Source organism: Cottoperca gobio, chromosome 12, assembly GCF_900634415.1.
Source record: "Cottoperca gobio chromosome 12, fCotGob3.1, whole genome shotgun sequence".
NCBI classification, from domain to species: Eukaryota; Metazoa; Chordata; class Actinopteri; order Perciformes; family Bovichtidae; genus Cottoperca; species Cottoperca gobio.
In genome coordinates this window covers 13,784,285-13,806,116 of record NC_041366.1, presented here as the reverse complement: position 1 = coordinate 13,806,116, position 21,832 = coordinate 13,784,285, and the positions used below count along the sequence as shown (strand labels likewise).

Here is a 21,832-nt window from a genome sequence, read left to right as displayed (position 1 = left end):
GCCAGCCTCCGTGAGACCTTGCTAGGTCATAGCTCCTTCAGCAGTAGCATGAATGGCTGCTGTTTCTATCAGGGGCTTCTTTCAATGATAGGGAATGGAAGGGATGTTAATTTATTCTACTAGATCCTAAATCGTGCTGTAGACTTGAGCTTGTCTTTGTTTGTCATGGTAGAGTTACCACCGTTGGGTTTGACTCCTGGCCTGAGTCCATTTTCTTGCAGAGTTTTCATGTTCGCCCCATGTGTGGATTTCCTCTGGGTTCTCCAGTTTCCTCCAGTTTCCTCCCACATTCCAACAACATTTAAGGACCTAGTCGCACAGGATGCACTTTGTACGTATGAAAATGTGAGGCAGTCTGCCATTTTGCAGACAAACTTGAAAAGTTGTTTTTTGTTCTTTTGTTCAATTTCATAGTTGACTTCTGTCAATTACTGCACCATGCAGCACAGTTAACTTAAGAAAAATTGCAACCATAGCACTATTTAATCAATACCTGAATATAATTGTAGTTGGTGTAAAAGTCACATCTCAGAAATGTCAACTATTCAGTGAATATAACTACTTTGTTAGTTTCATGATTACACAAAAACTCAAGGCCCTGTCACACATATCCGTATGACAGAAACATGCCGGCGTATATGAAAATTAGCTCAAAATGTGTCAGAGTCCAAATACGTCCAACTTTTCCACAGCGGTGTTGTAGCTGACGTATACATAACGAATACATAACAAATTATTATACGTATGTCAAACATTGATAGCGTATCACTTACTTATTTAAAACGTATCAGAGCGTCTGGACAACGGAGCTGGAAAAGTGCCATCTGGTTCACGTCATGCTGATGCTGGAGAACGGCTAACATGCTGAACGCTAGCTGTACTGTAGAAACACTTTTAATAAGTTACTCCGTCGTCAGGCATAATCTTAACATAGGGTAGGAATAGGGTATCCACTCGTTATCAATACATTGGCTGTAGGATTCACCGTCAGCCGACGTAGCCTATATCTAACGTACCTCTCACGTAGTCACGTAGGTATTCACGTAGGTAAATATTCACGTCCGTATTCACGTATGTCTAACGTCACGTAATGCACGTCGGGTACGTCCAGTAATTTTGAACATGCTCAAAACATCAGCGTTCAACAACGCACCCCAGCGTAACACAGTGAGCTCTTAACGAATACTACTTGTACCTTACCTTATATCTACGTAAACCAGCGTGTTGCCGATATTTTGTATTCGCCATATCTTTGTATACATTATGCATTTGTTGGGCATTCGTCTGATACATTTTGTATAAGTAAGTGATACGATATCAATAGGTTAGACATGCGTATCTGTATATGTTCACTTTTCCGATCCGATGAAAAGTTGGACGTATTTGGACTCTGACAAATTTTGGTATGCGCCGGCATACAGTTGGCATTCCAGTCCTGGAATATTCTCTTTCTCTCGACTCTGACTTGTTGTCAATCTGTTTTGTGTTTGGGATGATTGTGCAGTTGTTGGATATCACATGTCTGAGTTGAATGACTTGACTATACAAATGCTATCAGCCGTTACTTGAGCTCCTGGATAGCCTGTAAAGCTAACTGAGATACAGTAAACTAAGCACGGTCAAGCTTTGCTAGATACAATGATTGGAGACGTGTTGGATTGGTGTAGTGATTTTTTTGCGAGGTAAACATTAGTAATGTGTGTGCTGGACATCAATCTGTCACATCAATTCGCAAATGAATGTTTGTGTCAAAGCACACTTATGCATATAGCCTACTTCAATACATCTGTGACACTCACTTGATATCTTGTCTTATCTTCCAGTCGGACTCTACAGTGACTATAACCTGTGCAAATGGGAAGTGGAACAAACAGGTGTCCTGTGAGCCTGTGGACTGTGGTCTGCCAGACAAATACCATGTTCATCCTGCCCATTTCAAATTCCCTGAGGGCACCACCTACGGCAAGAAGAGCACCTTTCTGTGTCGAGAACCTGCCCAGCTCGTAGGTGAGATGCTTAGCGGAGCAAGCACACATCAAGGCAGCGAGAGGGCCTACATGTTTTCAGGCCGTTATATTTAGGGTCCATGAGATTAGATTGAAAGGTTAACAGAGGTTAATAATTAATTAATTATAAGATTTTGCCTTTTGATTTTTACCAATTTAATCCTAATTATTTCTATATTTTTCAGGAATAAATGGTCTTTGACGCACATATACCTTTTTTTTTTACATTTTAAAACCTTTACCCATAATGCATAACATCCAGATCGGAATAAGTGACAGTCAGGGTTACAGGATTTTGGAATTATTTTATTCATTTTCATTTCAGTCACTTAATTGTCGATGAGTTTCTTAATTTTTTTGTCTTTTTTTTTTATTCAAATTCAATAACCAACACTGATTTTCTTTTTTCGTCTACCCCTTTCTCCTCAGGTACAAACAATACTCTTACCTGCCTAGAAGATGGTCTCTGGTCCTTCCCAGAGGCTCTGTGTGAGCTTCGCTGCCCAGCCCCTCCTCCTGTGCCCAATGCTGTGCTGCAGACCAAGCGCTGCAACGAGACAGGCCTCAAAGTGGGCTCGCTCTGCAAGTACAAGTGCAAGCCAGGATACCATGTCACCAACAAGCCTAAAAGGTACAGAACATATTTTTTTTTGTTCTTCATCAGAAATGTTTCCAATTAGTTTCTGTTTTATATATATTAACCTATATATAAACCTCATCGCACAAAACCCACAAGTCTAAATGTTAAACATCTCCTTCCCCTTTAGGCGTGCGTTTAAGCGGCAGTGCACGGAGGATGGCAGCTGGCTAGAGGGGGCATGCGAGCCAGTTACTTGTGATCCCCCGCCTCCCATCTTCCACGGCTCCTATCACTGCACTGATGGTTTCCGCTTTGACAGCGTATGCAGACTCAACTGCTCTGATCCTGCCGGTAATACTGCTATCGTGGCCACAGGAGGCTCTGCCCATACGGTGAGGCTGCTGCACGCTCCATGCAAGCAGGTCTGTCCATCTCTTTCCTCTCTTTCTATTCTTGCTTTACCTAAATGTATGTCTTCTTTTCGTCATGTGTATAAAAAGTAGACATTCTCTCTTTTTCTCCCGTCTTTGTATCCCCAGTGTTGATCACTTTTTGGGCTCAACATGGCACAAAAGTATTGGATAATATAAACAAAACAAATACTGAATAATTCATTAGAAGCAGTTGGATATTAAGCACCTTCACGATGCCGTATTAGTCATGTTTCTTTAAATATTGTTTGTTTAAAACACATTATTGTGGACATACTTTTATCTAATACCACATAGGTATAACATACTCATGATAGCTGATGATAGGATGCAAAGTTAACGCATAAAAGAAGCAAGTTTTCTCAAATGCACTCACTATCCTCGCCGTCTTTGATCTGATACTTCTTACGCTGCCCTCGCTGCCTGATTGCTCGTCTCTCCCTGGCTGTTTCTCTCCCTGTCTCCCTTAGCCCTACTCAATTTGACGCCATGCTAATTAGATTGCTATTGATTTCCAGAATAGTCCTGCTGCCACAGACTTTTGAAATGTATACACCTTTTAATCTGTTCTGCCTCTAAGGCGTTGTGGGTTAGATGCCTGATAAAAGTTGGATTGTATTTCCCCCTTTGCAACGGGATGCCATCTCAATGTCCTTGGCCTGCTTGTGTTTGCGTGTCAATGTGAGTGTATAATTGTTTGCCTGTCACTATATGTGTTCTTTTCAGGGCTCTGGGTCCAATGTGATCCGCTGTAGGAAGGATGGAAACTGGACAGGGTCGTTCCGCCTATGCTCACACAGCAAAGGCCAGTGTTCTTTACCTCAAAACCTCCATCACAGCCTACAGTACTCATGCAAGCGAGGACACGGCATAGGTCTGTATACACACATTTACTATTGTATTATAACAATTCAAGTTTTCTTACTGCTGACTTTTTACTTACTACATACTTTTATTGCTTTTGTTTGTCTGTTTCTCTCACACACACACAGGTGAGGAGTGTGAGCTGACGTGCAGAGAGAGCAGCAACGACGTGGTGATCCTCCCTAGTAACATGACGGTAGAAAGTGTACTTAAAGAGCACTGGAGGAACCCGCACAAAGTCAAGGTAAGTTTGTGCGTGTGTTTGTGTCCACCTCACAGCTCTGACAGACGCACTTCGCAAAGTTCTGCGATCCACAAGACTTCTGTAAGGAATTTCACATATTGTGTCTACATCCTGGATCTATTACCCACAATGCAAAATGCCTTCAAACATTTTAATTCTATTTTTAATTAGTGGTGTGAAAACATGCTGCCACCCTCTTGCATCCTTGTCCTCTAATATAACATTTCAAATACCTTCTTGGGAGACATAAAAAGCTGCAAAGCCTCTCTTGGAATGAAGTATTATCCCTACACTGAGATTTGTACCGTTCAATTTCCCATGTATGCGTCTTAACCAGAAATTGGGTGAAAAAACTAAACAAAACAAACTGTACCACCACTACCATTACGAGTGATTTGTAAAACTGTATCAAGTGGCTTGTCATCAGTAATCCCTGCACTTTTCTAAAATAAACCTATGACGCTCACTGGTTAATGAACTCATTTGTTTTAGATATAACTCAAAGCTACAGACTGTTACTGATTAAGCACTGTTTGCTTAAACTGACAGATACCAAAATACAGGGGTTAGAGGTTATTTTGGGGAAGGTCATTAAACACAGAACTGTACACCTTGTCCCTGTGGGATTGCCACCCCATCCCCCATGGTGACATTTGGGATTTTATGAAGCTTGTGGGTGGGGTCAAGAGGCGGATCTAGGGCAATGGTGTGTACACGTGTGTGTGCGTGTGTGTGTGTGTGTGTGTGTGTGTGTGTGTGTAAAGAGTACTAGACAACCCCTACTCTTCTAATTTCACTCTCCCCTTTTAAGTTGATTAATGTCGATGATGTGCAATTTATTTTAAGTGTTTGTTGTCAGCTTAATGCCCTTTTAGCTGTTGAGTCAGAGAAAGATCTGAGCTTCAAGTTTTGTAACCAGAGAAGGGGAAGAGAGAAGCCACTGCCGAGTAAAGGAACACATTGTATTTCGCACTGTATTTTATTTCCCTACAACTCCTTTTGTTTTTGTTTCAGAGTCACACTGAGTCAGCAGCTTTTTGTGGTGGATGTCGGCAGAGAGGGGTGGCTTGGGCCACGTGGACATGAAATGATCTGTTTATCATTGATTTGTGTAATTGATATGATTTGTGCTCAGTGGTAATTTGACACCTAAGGGAAGGCTGTTGGGGGCAGTGGATAGCATAGGAGAAGTCAGAGTAGTGCGGCTGGTGGGTCGAGGGTTTCAGAGGGGTGTCTTTCAGACAGGCACCAGTGATAGACTCCAAATAGAGTTTTTGAGAGCTGAGATTTAAAAGTACACACACACGCACACACACACACAAACACACACACACACACACACACATCAAAATGATTACAAACATCCCAGTGATGAGAAGAGAGAAATTTGCCTTATGGCAAAATGTAGTCATTTGTATGACGTTACATTTGCACTTACACTTATAGAGTCTTTAAGGGATCCTTTTTGGTCAACCTTTAAAGAGTGCTGCACATTTGATTCTCGCAGCTCAGAAATGTATGCATCAGGGAATGCCTTAAATACCCGAGGGCTAAACAGAACAGACACATATGTCTGAGATATAAGACGCAGGGAGTGCACAGGTGGCTGTCATGAAATGGTGTTAAGAAACAAGAACAGGAGGTTGCTGTGGTGGAAAAAGAAATCAATCATGACTGCGTCTTACCGTTATAGTAATAAATTGGAGTGGACATCATAACATACTTCTAAACTCCACTCTAGGTTGAAGTTTTTCACAAAGTATCCAAAAGGGGAATGATGTCGCCAAGTGCACTTTCTAGTTCTGCTTTGCTGAGTTGGAGGTTGATGTTGCCCACCTTAATAAGTGATGTTGATTTATTGCCTTTAAACTAGTTGTATTTCAGTTCTTTGTGTGACCCACTTAGAATTCCCCCCTGCTTCTCTACCTCCTCTTCTTTCCCCCCGTCCCTCTATCTCTAACCATTATGCACCCCCAGCCCCCTCCTCCCCCTTTATCAGCAAAATTACCCTGTCGGGCTTGCTGCGGAATTAGTCATTTTCTACATGACATGACCTCGTCTGTGGTGGCGCTGAGATAGGGATCTATTTTTATGTGGTATCAGCGCCCGGGGAGGCTTCAGAGGGTGAGGATCCTATACGTAGTTAGGGGTGAGGCCAGGCCACGATCATGGATTATCATGATTTACGGCCTTGCTGAGAGAAGGGGGGAAAAAACAGTGCGAGAGAGAGGGGAAGAGAAGGAGTTTCTGGATGACATCATCATAGCACTGCATGGGAAAAATTAATGAAAGTACAGTAGTTGCAATAATAGTCACCTATAAAACAAAATAATGTGCTTAATCTTCCACCATATGGAGACTACCCATCATTCCCTTCACTACGACACACGCATGTGTACACACACCACAGACGTTCCTACATTCTGCTATGCAGTAGTACATATCAGTAGTAGAAGGGTTACTCCCGCAGCTCTCAGTCGTCCTCAGATGTTATGTTGTTCTCTCTCTCCACCCTCAACTCCTCAACTTTATTTTTTGCATTGATTTGCTGACAGCACTGAAATGAAAAATACCTTAGTTTGCAGCAACAAAAGAAAAGCACGTCAACTTTGGGAGATATTGGGACACAGGGGGTCTGAGAAATGGACCCTCTAAGGTCAGATAGTCCTTTGCTGTGGATGACACTTTTGATCATGCACACTACTATCCAAGTCTGGGGCCACACTTGTGCTGTAAACAAAACCCTGCTCCACCTGCTGGCTTGAGTAAACTCGTATACTGTCCGCCCCTCCACCCAATACACACTATATCAAGACATCGACACACAGTACAGGCACACATGCCCCTCCAGATCCATGTGAACATATGTGTTTTCATGTACCTACAGTAAATGCCTACATGAATGCAGGTACACATGCTATGCACAGTGCTGCCTATTTCCTCTGGACTCAAATGTTTTCTGTTGCGCTTCAATGACGAGCACAGTGGTAGAACAGGATGGATTTCCACACATTCTGCAAATCTCTCGCTCTCTCTCTCTCTCTGCTCTCTCTCTTGCTCTCTCTCTCTCGCTCTCTCTCTCTCGCTCTCTCTCTCTCTCGCTCTCTCTCTCTTCTCGCTGCTCTCTCTCTTTCTCGCTTGCTCTCTCTCTCTCTCTCTCTCTCTCTCTCTCTCGCTCTCTCGCTCTCTCTCTCTCGCTCTCTCTCTCTCTCTCTCTCTCTCTCTCTCTCTCTCTCTCTCTCTCTCTCTCTGTCTCTCTCTGTCTTGCTCTCAGCTATTTCCCCCCTGGGGCCATGACTTAGTTATGAAAAAAAATACTTTATCTTGTAAAAAATCAACTTATTCAGCTTTGTTCTGAGGTTGAAAAAGGTCATTGTAAATCAAAGAAGGATTCACAATGAAAGCCTCTATGTGTAGCACATCAGCCTCTTTGATACCCCCTGTGTTTCACACGTGTGTGTGCGTGTGCATGTGTGTGTCCAGTGACTATGGGGTTAGAGTTATGTTGACTGAAATACAAGTTAAAAGACTTTACAAAGCTTTTTAAAAGCTGAATATATGGTAAAGGAAACAACCCAAACCATTGAAAGCTCTACTATCTCTTAATTAATTACCCAACTGTTGTCTTATCTTTCAGAGTATAGTCTGTACCATGGGACTGAAATGGTATCCACACCCAGAATTGCTCCACTGCATCAAAGGATGTGAGGTAAGGGCTGGACCTGAATTAGATTTCTGTTTTTGTTTATGTCTTTGTTTTTGTGGCGTAATAGTCTCATCCATCATATGAGACGTTAATACTTTAATCCTTCCACCTTCCTTGATCCCAAACCAAATAGAGTGGTGAAATGTGTCTGATATAATATGTTGTCAGTGTAAACACTTTTAGTGGCCAATATTACAGTTTATTCCACTTTCATGGTTAATATACATATTGATACAAGCATGAAAACACTAAACATTCTCTCGAACATGCTCGTCTGTGCAGAGCAACGTGTAGAAATGTCCCCCAAACACATGTAGTTTCATAGAACTGTATTCGCTGTGCTTGGCCAGTGGAATTGGACAGACAATGGACTGGCAGATGCTGGACAAGTAAAACACTCTCTTACATAAATACTCAGAATACGTGTATTTAAATGTCTTAACATATTTCCACGTAGGGCTGAGGTGGATCGTTTTTTTCTGACCGGCTGGCTGGGGTTGAAATTAAATGTACAGTAGTGTTTTATACCCGAAAATAACTGTCGACATTGAGGTTTATTTCTGATGCCAGTTGCTGATGACAACCTCCTGCACACAGTGCAAAGGTGGTTGTTAGCAGAAGCCACTTAGGCATTTGTAAACTATTTAAAAATTCCTTCACTACATGGGTATCTGGTATCAAACTAATTGACAACTCATACACTTGCTGTACTCTGATGTAATTACTGATTTATTACTTCTTAAACTCATGATAATGTGCTAAACATGTCTTTGCTCTTAAAATGTTGCATTCTCATCTGACTACAATATGTGAAAGAATTATACTTCATGGAAGAATGATATCATCTACTCAGTTTAGGCCAATTGGTAACCCAAGTGGAGAGGGTGTGCCCAACCCAATAAATCACCTTATTGGAGTGTTTTGTGAAGTGAATAGTTTATGGTGTCCTCAGTTTGCTTTACGGGTCTGGCCCACTAAGGGCTTAAAAAGTCCCATTGAAAGATGAGGGAAATTTAATTTATGAGATTCATCAGCAAATGTATCCAGAGACCTCTAGAAGGCTCTGAAATGCTCAAAACCGCCGGAAACTAAAACCATATTTGGTTTTCACCTTTTACCCATTATCAACCAGATTAAAGGAGGCACTTTCCTCGTTCAGTGTTTGTCACTCATTTCCTGCTCTCTCTGATCTCTCTGGTATAGCCATTCATGGGAGACAACTATTGTGATGCGGTCAACAACAGAGCCTTCTGTAACTATGACGGAGGAGACTGCTGCCAATCCACAGTCAAGACCAAGAAGGTTAGTGGCAAGCTTGTACGTCAGAATAAACCTCACCCTTCAGACAAAGAGAGGATGTTGGAGTTGGTCCTAGTCACACTGATCAACAGTCAGTGTTTGTTCACCAACTCTGGAGTCACACAAAGCTTAGTAATAAATCCTACCTCCCACATGAGATCCTTTTCACCTTTCCATGCGCCTACTCCACTTGGACTTCTTTATTTTCTCACTGCCATGCATCCGGTGGAGGTTGCCACTGTCAAGCCTTGATTTATAAATGGTCATTTCCACTGACAGAAGGTAAGTTTAATGGAAACCTCAACTGAATTTATTGTTAAAGACTGCCATATTTCACCTCTTGGAACATCTCTAAACAGATTCTCCCTTCCTTTGCTTTATATCCAACCTTAAAGTTCTGCTAGACAGATTCCTGTTACCACACACAAGACAGTGGGCATTTTCAGATTTCATCAATAGTCTTTGATATTTGTGTAAAATGTTGAATTTGTCTTTGTGTGCCTGTGTTCTTGGGAAGCGTTTAATCTAACTCATAGAGTAAAGATTTAAGAAAATATAATTTACTTGTTCCTCTTGTGATTAATGTAAATAAAATCTGTCAACACTCAATCAGCTGCGTTGTATTTAAGCATTCAGCTGAGCATGACAACAAGTTTGGTCATCCTTGTGGTAGTAACTCTTCTAATTCAGGGAGGTGCTTTGGCTCTGTCCGGCCAGCTGCTGGCACAGGAATTGATTGGAAGTGTATTGTAGCTTCTGTGAAGCAGCATCTGCTTCTCTGGCCTGGCCTGTTTCTGTGAATCTGGCGAGGGAGTTTAGTCGTGCTCCTGGCATATCCATCTGTAAGTCTGGCTGGACTTATATTGCAGTCTATGTGTCTCACTGGCTGTGTCTGACTGGAGAGCTTCTTCATTTCCTCTCTGGAGGAAAAAGGACACACAAGCCATGGCCGCACACAGGTTTTTAGAAATGCAGAGGTCCAAAAACTGCGCTTCTGGGACTTGTTTTTATTTCTCTGATCTTAATATGTGCATTTTAATATGTTTGGAGAACAAAGGTTGTGCTCCTTCTCTCAGCCTCCTTTTCTGTGTCTGTTCTCCATAACTTGCTCCCTCTCTCATAACCTTTAGTCTCTCTGCCTCCAACATCACATTCACGTTAATTTCTCTCTCCATCATCGACTCCTTGCTCTCTCTCACCCTCTGTCTTCACAGTCTGTCCTTTTTCTCTGTGACTCCTCACTCGTCTCCTGACAAAGTGTTTTCAACATATTTTAGTAAAATGATATACACCTTCATTTATTTAATGTTTGTGTTTGAGATCGCATTATTTTTGTGTTTCTCAAACAGTGCATAAACGTTAGCAAAATGTGTGTTAATACTACATTTTTACACTAGCATTATGCTGGTCAGCTTCCATTGTAATTACCAAATAACAAGAATATTTCTGAGGTTATGACATTGTTTGACTTGCATCAGGTCTGTTTCTTGCTTCAAATGCTAATCCTAGACACTCAGTGGGCAGTACCTGCTCTTCCTCTTCCATCTCCATCACCTTCTCTTTATCCTTTTCTCTCTTTCTTTCCTCACCATCTCTTCCCTTCCCAAAGCTGAGCATCGATTGACAGAGTCTTTTCATTTCCGTCTGTCTCAGTGAAGAAAGAGTACACGCGATTAATTGATATTCACAGTATATGTTAATGTTACTGGCCTTAGCTAGGATAATATTTTACCGATCTAAAATATTACATCATGTCACATGACTTGTTTTTACGGCTCTCTTTCCCGGCGTTGTAGGCAGACCTGGAAGTGGAGAGCCTGCCAGTTTGATTATGCGACACTATGACCGTGGCCTATTTACTTCAATAATTTGAGACAACTAAATGTGATTCCAGTTGGACTTTAATCAAGTATGATCACAAGCAACTAGCTAGGAGCCTCAAGAGAGAGAGTTTATTACACCTCGTTTTGTTATAATTAACATAAAGTCTGCGTTTTGTACAATGTATTCATACAGGTTTAAAAATACTGCCCTTTAGTGTGTGACTAGAGCCTACATTATTCCTGGCTAGTTAGAAATATGTAGCATACAAAATAACTCCAACATCTATAATATTTTCCAGTATTTTGTTAATTTGTGGTGTAAGAAAATGATGGACAAGGCAGGTTTGTAAAGGAGTAAGATCACTGAGACTTTTACAGTTATCACAAATTACTTATGTGCAAAACAGGTTTAGGAGGCCAAACAACTCCTCTTCATATATTTAATTGCACTGTACTACTCGGCTTTGAACATATAAAACCCCCCCTCCAGCTAGAAACAGGTCCAGATATAACTTCAGTGTCAGATGCAAGGTATTGTATCCTAAGTTCAATAGCAGCAGGAAAGTCGGGTGAGCAGCCCGCTGGGAAGTGACCTCACTCCTGAAGTGGGTTTTCTACTGTTGAGTGACACTATCTCATCTCTACATCTTCTGGCCCCAATCCAGTGTGGGGGCTCAGCCAGAACTTGCATAACTCACTTTCACTGACAGACCCCAATGGGAGGTTAGCCTCCATTAAATTACTGCAGCAACATGAGGTTGAGCTGTGTGAAAGGTGCGCAGGCCATTGGTTGAGTTAGGATTTGTTATGTTGTATCAAAGGCATTGACATGTTGGTTTATGTCCCAAAACAGGGGTTGAGACTATTCCACATTTGAGTGGATATATGGTCCTTAGTCTAAGATTAGCCTTTAACTTCAATGAAATACCATGTTTGTTAATTTTTTTCTGCACCTTATTCTTTCGAATGAGTGACCAAACCAACATCCACGGGAGAAAAGTGCAGTGTTGACATCAGTTTGCAGGCTCAGCCTTTCAGCTGCTGTTAATCAAACACGCACACACCACTCCAGTGGCTGAGAGGAAAAGGAGTATTTATTTTAAACAATTATCCTCTTTTTAAAAAACAAATGGCAATACATTTAAAATACATGTTGACATGATTTATAGTGCATTAAGGGATGACCTAATGTGATTTCAGTTGAACTTTATTCCTTTTAGAGGAATCTGGACCAGGTTTACTGCTGCTGTATTTCCAAGCCAAGGATGCTACATGCCAATGGTCAATAGTAGTGTCTGCAAAACAGGTGTTAGCAATTTGCTGAAATAATAACTACAGGCAAATGGAGGATCCAATTACCGAGTTGGTACTAACTTCTGTCACACCAGCAAAGACGGATTGGGTGAAGAGCAGTTCAATTGCAACTACTGAAAGATTCAGCGGGCTGGTACAGTAAGTATCGTAATGTAGCTGGGCTTAAGAACTCCAGGCTGCTTGTCTAAATTCTGCTTGAAAGAAGTTCCCCTGGCATTATTTGAAGAAAGCAGTCCGGCTGGTGTTTTCCACTAGTAGGTCCCCTGGAAACTATTTGGAAAGATAGGAAACATTGCTCTGAAATGACCAATCATAATTTGATTTATCAGCTGCCAGCAGAGAGGGGCGAGAAAAGTGGATGAGAAACGAAAAGGAAACACTGAGGAATTAAGCTGATATGGGAAATTGATATGGGAACAGAGGAAAGCCAGATGTTTGATAATCCCTTTTCCTTGTTAGTCTGTGAGCCCAGTTCATAATTGATGTTGCTTGCTTGCACACACATGTTGCTTAATGCCTTGGTTAATATAAACGTACATGGTAGAAACTCAAATTAACCTGAATTAATTTTCATTTTTTTAGCCAGACAACCTTCCTGTCATTGTTTATGACTTTGATTTTTTTTTATCACACTAGATACTTAGATTGAGTTGTTTATTGCTCTTGGGCAAAGCTTATTCTCATAGTCGTCTCTGGTAGGCAGCCAAGGACGGATTTAAAAACAACACAACTCTTAAAAACAAAACAAATGACACAACACATGAAAAATGGAATCTATTACTCAGTTGTGGCAGTTTCTTTCCTCTAAGCTGCTGAATAACATACTTGTGGGCGTCAAAGATGGGCAGTGTTTTCCTCTTTAGCGGGAAATCAATTTTCTTCCCCCAACCTCTCGGACTTTGTCCCAACTCGAGCTGCTCCTGAACACAGAGTGGAGGTCATTTGGTGTCAACCATTAACTATCTATCTTTGTTTCTGGTCCTAGCATTTATTTTGTACTGACAAATACTATATTTTGTTTTGACAGTGTATTTGGCCTGCTCAACTACAGCAAACATATTTATGGAACTTGCAAATACCAAATTCAGTGCTTTGCTATGGTTTGTGGATTGTATTTATTGGTAGAGTTTGAGAAGTGACTCTTTTGAAAAAAACAAAAACATTTTGGGTGGGTGTAAAGCAGGGGTGGGGAACCTTTTTCCTATGAAGGGCCATTTAAATTTTTACAACATCCCATGAGGGCCATACTAATTATTGAACTCATAACGTCTGCTAAAAAATGTAAGACGCAGCCCATTCATTTCACCTTTCTTTCATGCCGTGCAAAAATAGTAACTTTCTGTTTTATCTTTCCATATTTGTATGTTACGCTCTGGCGAGAGCTGCTTGTTGGGCCAAACTCTGACGAAGAGCGTTAACTTTATCCAAACGCACTCGTCCTTTCAGCTGTAATGACGCTCGAGAGCCTTTTTCATCCCCGCAAGCACAAACTAGGCACACTGGCCTTTTACTTCCACAAATAAATAATCGTTCGTCCATTACTCCTAGAAAGTGCGACATTCTGCATCCAGCTTTCTCTTGTTTACACTCGCCACGCTGCGTTCGCTGATGTCAATGACCGTCTCGTTTAATATTGAAGTTTTTTGATATGACGTGACCACGTGATGACACATACCGCTCGTGTTGTGTTCAAGGACCCTGACCGTGGCCAGGAAAAGTCAGTTGCTCGTTTTATTCTATTGCTGACTAGATTATTTGAGTTGATTTTTTGCGTGTGTTTATGAATTACGTCGAGGGCCGGATCAAATGGTCTTGGAGGCCAGAGGTTCCCCAACCCTGGTGTAAAGGGATGAATATCAACCCAACGAAAATGCACTACTTAATCCTGTTTAATAACGTTTGCTAAAAACTTGAGGTCGAGTTATTTTAGGAAATGATTTCGCTTTTTAAGAAATTAAACTATATATCTTTGAAACTTGTATTTTAAAAGATTTTCAGTAGGTTTTGTTTTACAATACCACATATTGCCTTATACAGAGAGGTGTTTCTTTTATTTAGCCACCCTTGCTCATGCACATATGGTGGACAAATTGTTAGAAACATCTGTCGGTATATTGTAAAACAAACAACATCATCCTAAATTAACACACAGTTAAATCAACACCTCTCTAAAACAGTTTCAACAAAATAATTAACATTATAAACATACAAACAGGATTTATTACAGTACTATAGAGGTCTGTTGCAGGGATGACCTGTTTTTGTAAGCCAACCCCAGAAGTTAGCACTGGTTCCTTCAACAAAAACCCAATGAGATCTTCCCATAGGATTTTGGATCGTATCAGTAAATAAGCTCTGTGGCAAACAAACATTTATGATACTTATGCGTTTTGTTCAACAAGTTTATCTTCATAAATTTGAAGCTTATATTCAACGTTGGGCTAGAAACCAACTACACCACGGTCACATTGCTCACGTCACCACCGCTAAGCTAAAGGTGCACTAGTGTTCAATGTGACGACGTTTAGTATTCTCATTTAGCCACTTGTTATCAACCGCCTTTTTTAAGACGCGTAAAAACTTCCAAATTCAAAGGTGGGGTATTTTCGTAATTTGCCAAGGAACAGAATGTTCAAATCTCTTAAGCTTGTGTTAAACCACAAACCTTATTTGAGGCGTCTAAACAAAAACACATTGACTTTGAGACGAGGGAACTGGAAGTGCCAGCACTCTATTGTATTAGACTACAATAGTTTTAGCTAGGTGTACCTTATAAACTGATTGTATATCCACCCATGTACCAACTCTCTCCTTGTTCCCCCCTCTCACTCTCATTCACAAACTCATTCTCATTCAGTCTTTCTACTACCCATTCCTATCAGTCTCTTTCACACCAGCCACTGGTTGTTATTCACAAGAGGTCTGGTGGCTCAGTGGGAATCTTGCTCAGTGTTGGTTTCCCCAGTGTGTTGTGACACAGCGCATGAGAACAATGACATGGTATGATCCACGCACACACACACAGACGCACTTCATTGTTTTCCTCTTCCAAAACAAATCTATTGTTTGCCTATGATCTTTGATGATAAAGTGAAGGGGAAAAATAAATTACATTTTACAATGGACTTTCATTCTCCTATATCTCTAAGTCTGCTTTACTTCTTCACTCTGTGACCTGAAACAACTGTTCATGCCAATATTATGTCTTCAAGATTTACAAGACACTGATGAAAACATCTGCTCACCCTTCCATAGTAGAAGATGCTTCAGCGACTTCTTTACAGCAGTTTCATGACATTATTATTGTATTTTCCAACATCTAATGCCATGCCTCTTAAATCTGAAATGATTCATTGGTCCAATATGAAAAAAATCATAATTTCTGGAATAATAAAATTTCTTCCAGATACAATTGTGCGAACACTCTTTTATAACAAGCCTCTATTGAAGGAATTATTTTTTATTATAAATTAATAAAGTTCCTCCTGCTCCTTGTCTTCTCTTTCGTCTTGTCAAGTTTGAGGTTAATCCTGATAAGAGCTGCATAACTGAGAGAAAAAGCAGCAGTATTGTGAAAAGCGGTGGAACTCATTTACTTTTACTTCCCTTCCCAGCTCTCGTCTTTTTATTTTGGTAGAGATTTGTGTATTAGGGAGTTCTGGATGACTAGCTGTGTATTATTCCACCCCAGGAGCTTTGAAGGTGCAAGGACTGGCTGCACGTAAGGTCACCACAGGATCTCCCCTTAATAGTTCCAAGCTGTTGGCTGAATTTGGAGAGGCAGGGAGGAGAGGAGGCAAGGGTATGGAGTATGCCTTTCTGAGGGTTGTCTGGCCTGCCCTCCCTCCACAGTTTGGACGGAATTCCTTTCTTGACTGCTGGAAACAACAGTGCGCAGAGTGCACCGATTATATAGTTTTACGGCTTGGACTCTCCAAAACAACTTTTTCTAAATGTGCCTGTTTGTTTTTTCTGTCTGCGTTGGTGGTGGGGTGTTGGGCAAGTGCTCCCTCGCTCCCGTTTACAACTCTCAGTCTGGCACAAGTAGGCTCGGTACGTGATTTCTTATGTGTCACGATTGATGTTTGTGTCTATGCTGATGGTCCGTCATAGCCACAGTTGACCACTTAACCTCTCTGTCTCTGTTGGTGATTCACGTAGACAAAGTCACATAACAGGATGCCAAAAGCACATGCCAGCAACAGCTCTTTATGTTTTTAACTTCTAAGAGCAGCTAAGTTGACTTTATTTCCTGTTGCCAAGGCTCTGCCAGGGCAGTTAAAGGAGAGAAATGGGCCGAGGCACCGATAGGAGCAGGCGCCTGCACATTCTTGCTCATGGCATTAAGTGTTGCTTTCTTACCCTTTTACTTTCTCTCTTTTTGTTAAGCCATTGCAATGGTTATGGCAAATCATTCAATAAGCATCAGCATGTCATAGCTTACTTTATTCCCAACTTTTTTTGTATCTGTGTGTGGGGAGTAGGGGCTGAGGGTATAGGGGGGGAGAATGCAACTGAGGAAGGGGAAGAAAGGATAATGTAGAGGGAGGAGCAGGGCTTTTCTACACAGCTGAGCAAAAGTAGTTTACACACTGGGAGGGACACACTCCCCAGAGTTTTAGGGGTTTGGGCTGTTGACTGATGCCAAGTGCTCGCACTTATTTTGGCAAATTAAGATATGTGTTCTTTTTGTTTTTGTTCATTTTGACATTTGGCAGAAGATTTACCCATTTTCTGTGCTGGCATAAGTTAAGTACATATCTAGCTAGCTAACGTTAAGTGGTTAGCACCTCCGTAGACGTTTTCTTTTCATAGACTTTACTGCAGTATCTCTGACGATATCAGTGGTCAGAAAAGCGAGAGATTCCGTAAGGATCGCATCAAATGATTGATATTTTACTCTCCAGTCTCCATACATTTTCTGTTCTTTGCTTTAGGTGAGAAATGAGTGACATCTGTGGTGAAGACCGATAGCATTATGTACCTATGTATGTAACATTACGTACCCAACATGGCGGCGACAAAAACACACATTGTCAGAAGTCACTTGATTGCAAGGCTTGAATACGGCTGTTCTTTTGGGGGAGGACGGTCTGATTAATTTAGATGAAAAACACCTTTTGATGCTTGCAGTGTGTTATGCAACCCTAGATCAGCCAGTTCTCCTTTCCCCAGGCCTGTGCCTCTTACCCACCTTCTTTCCTTTAAGCACTGGCTGACACGCACATAGCCTACTGCACACACACAGAAATGAGAGGAACTCTCTGTTATTTTGACCTGTTCCTGAGATGGAAGGATGGGGCTCTGACAAAGTCTGTGTTCTTCATAAGGGCTTTCATGTTGCTGTTAGTGGGTGTCCTCTCCCAGCCCTCCTCTAGCCCTGGGACATGGGGTAGCATGAGGGCCCCCAGGCCCACAAGGCCAGCCAGTCCCATTTCCCAGCCACCCTGAGAGAACCCTCAAGTCAGGGCCAGATGTGGCAGCTGGCCCAGCCACCCTGAAGGTCAAGGTCAAAGGAAACCATGTCAAATTTGCCACCCACCATCATTCTCTAGATAGAGAGATAAACAGAAGTGGCCTTGGAGGGGAACTGAGGTGTAGTGTGAGGTACAAGAGAGAGGAGTAAAAAAGCAAGGTAAAGTAGGAAAGAGAGTCTAAAGGAGACAAGGCATAAGTGTGAAACTGAGAGATAGTGTAATTAAACTGAGAAAGAGTCAGGTGGGAGCGAGGAGCCCCGTATTCTTGGCTTCAAAATGCCACAGAGGAAACACTGTTCGTGCAGCTGTTTCTGAAGTGTGTCCGGCCCTCGGCTTGTAAAGTCGTCACATGTAGGCCTCATTTTCTCAGAGGAGTCTGGGCACTGCCCACCTGGCCCTCACATTAGGAACAACCCCCCACACAAACAACTTATTTTATACCCCATTTCAAAGGGGAGCCTGCGTCACTGCTCCTCAGTGACTAGCATGCTCCCCCATGTCATTCCACAGACCTGCTGTCTACAAATCATTGACTCTCACAAACTATTGGTGGTGTTTCCTGTGTGTTTCATTTACCACCAGCTATAACATTTTATATTTACTTTACACCGCATAATAAAGGCATAATGTGACTAATTTCGTGACGTACTTTTTGCAAAACTAAAAGAAAGTAGTAAGATGTAAGAAGGACTTGTTGCATTTGCAACATAGCACTGTGCAGTTGGAAAGAGACTCAGAGTTTCATAATCAGCAGCGTTTTCTATTCTTTTCTATATATTTTTCTCTTCATTTTCTATTATTAGAAGATGTAGAGGAACTTGTTTAATAACAAGATACATTTGGATTTACCAGTCAGACACTCGTAAAGGGAGTGAGTTTCAAAGTCCCAAACGTTGATGGTGTGTAATATAGACACTCTTGTTATCGATGCCTCTTTTAGTAGATGGGAAATTCTCATTTCTTTCTCATTCTAATGCTAATGCATTTAGTAATTACCTGACTTACCCTCCCAGATAGTATTAGCTCATAATGCAATTTGTTTGATGGCATTACAGTAGTAGTCTGGGTAATTATACAGCAGCTACTTCATATTCAGATAATAACCCCCATGACCCTCCTTTGGAAACGACTCCTCCCATAGCAGCCAAACAGCTTTCACTAATAGCATTGAACTAATAGCTGTGGTTGGCATGAGGCACGCTGTCAACTAAGTAGCTGTGTTGGTTACAGGGGCCGGTATTGTTGTTACATTTACATTGTATACAGAGATCCATTGTGCAAAAAAAGGCAACACCACTCAGCCCTAACAAGAAAAAGCGACACCGCAGGCCCCCACAGATTGATCTGAAAAGCCACCAGGACAGAAATACAGACATGCCCTTGGTCTGCTGCCTGCCTGCCTCGGACCACATGTGTTCCTTGTTTGGCCTGTGCACATTTTGTGTACCCAAACAGCTGAAGCAGGCCCCTGAGAGGGAAGCAGACAAGGCTGCAGCAGCTGGTGCTGGTGACGCATTGCCAACGTTATCCAGTGACGTCAAACGCCAGGGGCAATGGCCAGTGGTCTTCCGGTGCTATTTTCACCTACATTATTACACTTTGACATCAGACTATTACAGAAACTGGGATTTCAATGTCTCTGATATTCACATACATGTTTACAATGACAAGAATTGTCACTTCTCATTGGCTGGCAAGTGTCTAATATTTTCTTTTAACTGCACACATCCAACATAATGTTTTCATTTTTTGTCGTTCTAAATTGATGCCACATCAGCTTCCAACTTCAGCGCCTGACAGTTTGGCATGACAGCTCTGAGTTTAGGAACACTGTGTACACATATTTTGTGTCCCCATTAGAAATGAGGCAAATAGCCTAATGAGAACCACACCGATTCATTTTCAGACCTGTTTGATATTTGCAAAAATATTGTCTGCATCAACTATGAGGAGACAGGAAAAGAAAGAAGGAGCTTGTGTGTGTGTGTGTGTGTGTGTGTGTGTGTGTGTGTGTGTGTGTGTGTGTGTGTGTGTGTGTGTGTGTGTGTGTGTGCATCTGATAAAGAGAGAGATGGAAAAGGCTAGGGGATGTCCACCACAAATATTATATAAATATCTACTAAATAACTACATAAAATAGTATCAATTCACATTATTTTTATTTCAATGACATGGTTAACTAATCGAGAGGTGGCACCATTACATCAATTGTAAAACTTAGAGATTTTATGAGAGTCCTCTCATGCAAAATGGCAGAATCATCATTTCAGCAAGTGCCCATAAAATTACTTTTTATGTTCATGTGAACATAAAAGTCTATCTAGTGGTCGCAGTAATTGTGATGGGGAGCAAAGTAAAAAGTCACGTGCCGAAATCTACAGAGGGATGAGGTCATTGTGGATGGATGGGTCAACTAACAAGGGAGGCCGCTGTTCAAAACAACAATGTTGACAACGTTTTTCTAACCTTGACCATGTGGTCATTGTTGTAACCGTGACGACATAGATCTCTAACCTGAACAACCTTGACCTTTCCTTAATCCTAACCTCTTTGTCTTTGCACTTGAACCTACCCAAGCCTTAACCACAGCAGTGTAAGATCAGAAAACAACTTTTCTTTTTCTCTCCCACCCAGGTGATTCCTTTCCCCATGTCCTGTGAATTATGGGATGAGTGCTCCTGTCGGGATCTGAAAGCTATAGAGAACAGAAAGGATGAACATGTCCAGTCCCTGGGGTGACCAGCCTGAGCAGGGACCTCTGTTCAACGTCCCAGGACCCTTGCTGCAACACAACACAGCCAGAGTGGCCGAGGCAGACCCCTCCTTCATCCTCCTCTCAGCCTCCAATTTCCTGCACATGCTGCTTAACAGGCATACCTCTCCATCCATACTGCAACCCCTACCAGCTGAAATGCCTCCGCCTCTACTTCACAGAAAGATCTAAAATAGAGGATGGGACTCATGAGACTCCGCAGAAAACTTCATTTCTCAGCTATAAGGAAAGTAACCCTGCAATATCATCATAAAAAAAAAAAGAAAAAAACATACAGCAAGGAGAAAAAAAATATACATGAAGCAGACTTTTCTTTTTTTGAATGAAGAAAACAAACAAACAAAAAAAACTAAACATAACCAAGCCTAGGTAGCATGCCTTTTGTTCAGTTTTGTGCTGGCTTCAGTGTCTATTTTAGTGACCTTGCTCTACAATCACATGATTGAACCAAAGGTAAATCAAAATGTGCAAGTGGGGGATTGTATTGATGTTGGCTCTTTGTTTTGCAAATATGAAGGAAATCAAGACAAATGTTAAAAAAAAAATTAGAATCTTTGAAGGCATGTTCAACACCTTTTCAGAGGGGCTAGAAGTCTGTGCTTATATCATTCCTGGTTTCAAACTGGTCAGACATTCTGTATCTCTATGTCCTTTTCAGTAAAGTGCGTTTCTTCATAGGCACATTAGAGGCTATAGAGGTTATTCCTAGCTTGGTGGGGAATGAGACAGCCATATTGTTAAGTTTTAAAGCCACAGATTCAACTCAAAAGCCAAAATAAAATGCACAAACACACACAAAAAAAATGTCAACTAATATGTTGACCAACCACACACTCAATATCCTCAGACAATTTTATATTTAGAGCAAAATCCTGAATGCATAATTAAAATAATTTTAGCATGGCTTCTGCTACTGTGTTTGCTGCTACTTGCCATATTCACATCATACAATCTAATAGGGTTAGACAGCTTTGTCTGCCTTGCTGCTTACAGTACCTCTTTAAAGCATTCATTCACACTTGCATGTCAGTCCATCATACTTTCAGAGAACACATGTTGACAACACCACATATGAAATGCACTAAGAACTTTAAAAAACCCAGAACCTCACTCGTCATTCCCGTTTAACCCTAACCGCCCAAGAAAAATACTACATACATTGACCACGACTTAAAGAATGTCATCGTTAACACCTCACTTCGGGTTGGGCTGATTTCACTTTCAGTTTGAACTCCTCCCTCATGGCGCTTGATCAGAACGTTGTTACCTCAAACACTGATTCAAAAAGGTTTAAACTGAAAATAAAATGATCCCA

At 41.4% G+C, this 21,832-nt stretch overlaps 1 protein-coding gene across 1 annotated transcript in view; it reads left to right on the top strand.

Annotated features, from left to right (window-relative positions):
- The window catches only part of pappaa (pregnancy-associated plasma protein A, pappalysin 1a), an 80,286-nt gene extending 59,438 nt beyond the window's left edge, over window positions 1-20,848 (top strand). Inside the window, exons 15-22 of the mRNA XM_029444833.1 lie at window positions 1,824-2,007; window positions 2,436-2,637; window positions 2,774-3,008; window positions 3,744-3,891; window positions 4,010-4,125; window positions 7,763-7,834; window positions 9,035-9,133; window positions 20,379-20,848. Of these exons, the coding sequence (XP_029300693.1) occupies window positions 1,824-2,007; window positions 2,436-2,637; window positions 2,774-3,008; window positions 3,744-3,891; window positions 4,010-4,125; window positions 7,763-7,834; window positions 9,035-9,133; window positions 20,379-20,483 (1,161 nt within the window). The 3' untranslated portion in view covers window positions 20,484-20,848. The remainder of the gene's footprint in view (window positions 1-1,823; window positions 2,008-2,435; window positions 2,638-2,773; window positions 3,009-3,743; window positions 3,892-4,009; window positions 4,126-7,762; window positions 7,835-9,034; window positions 9,134-20,378) is intronic.
- Window positions 20,849-21,832: the final 984 nt, after the last annotated feature.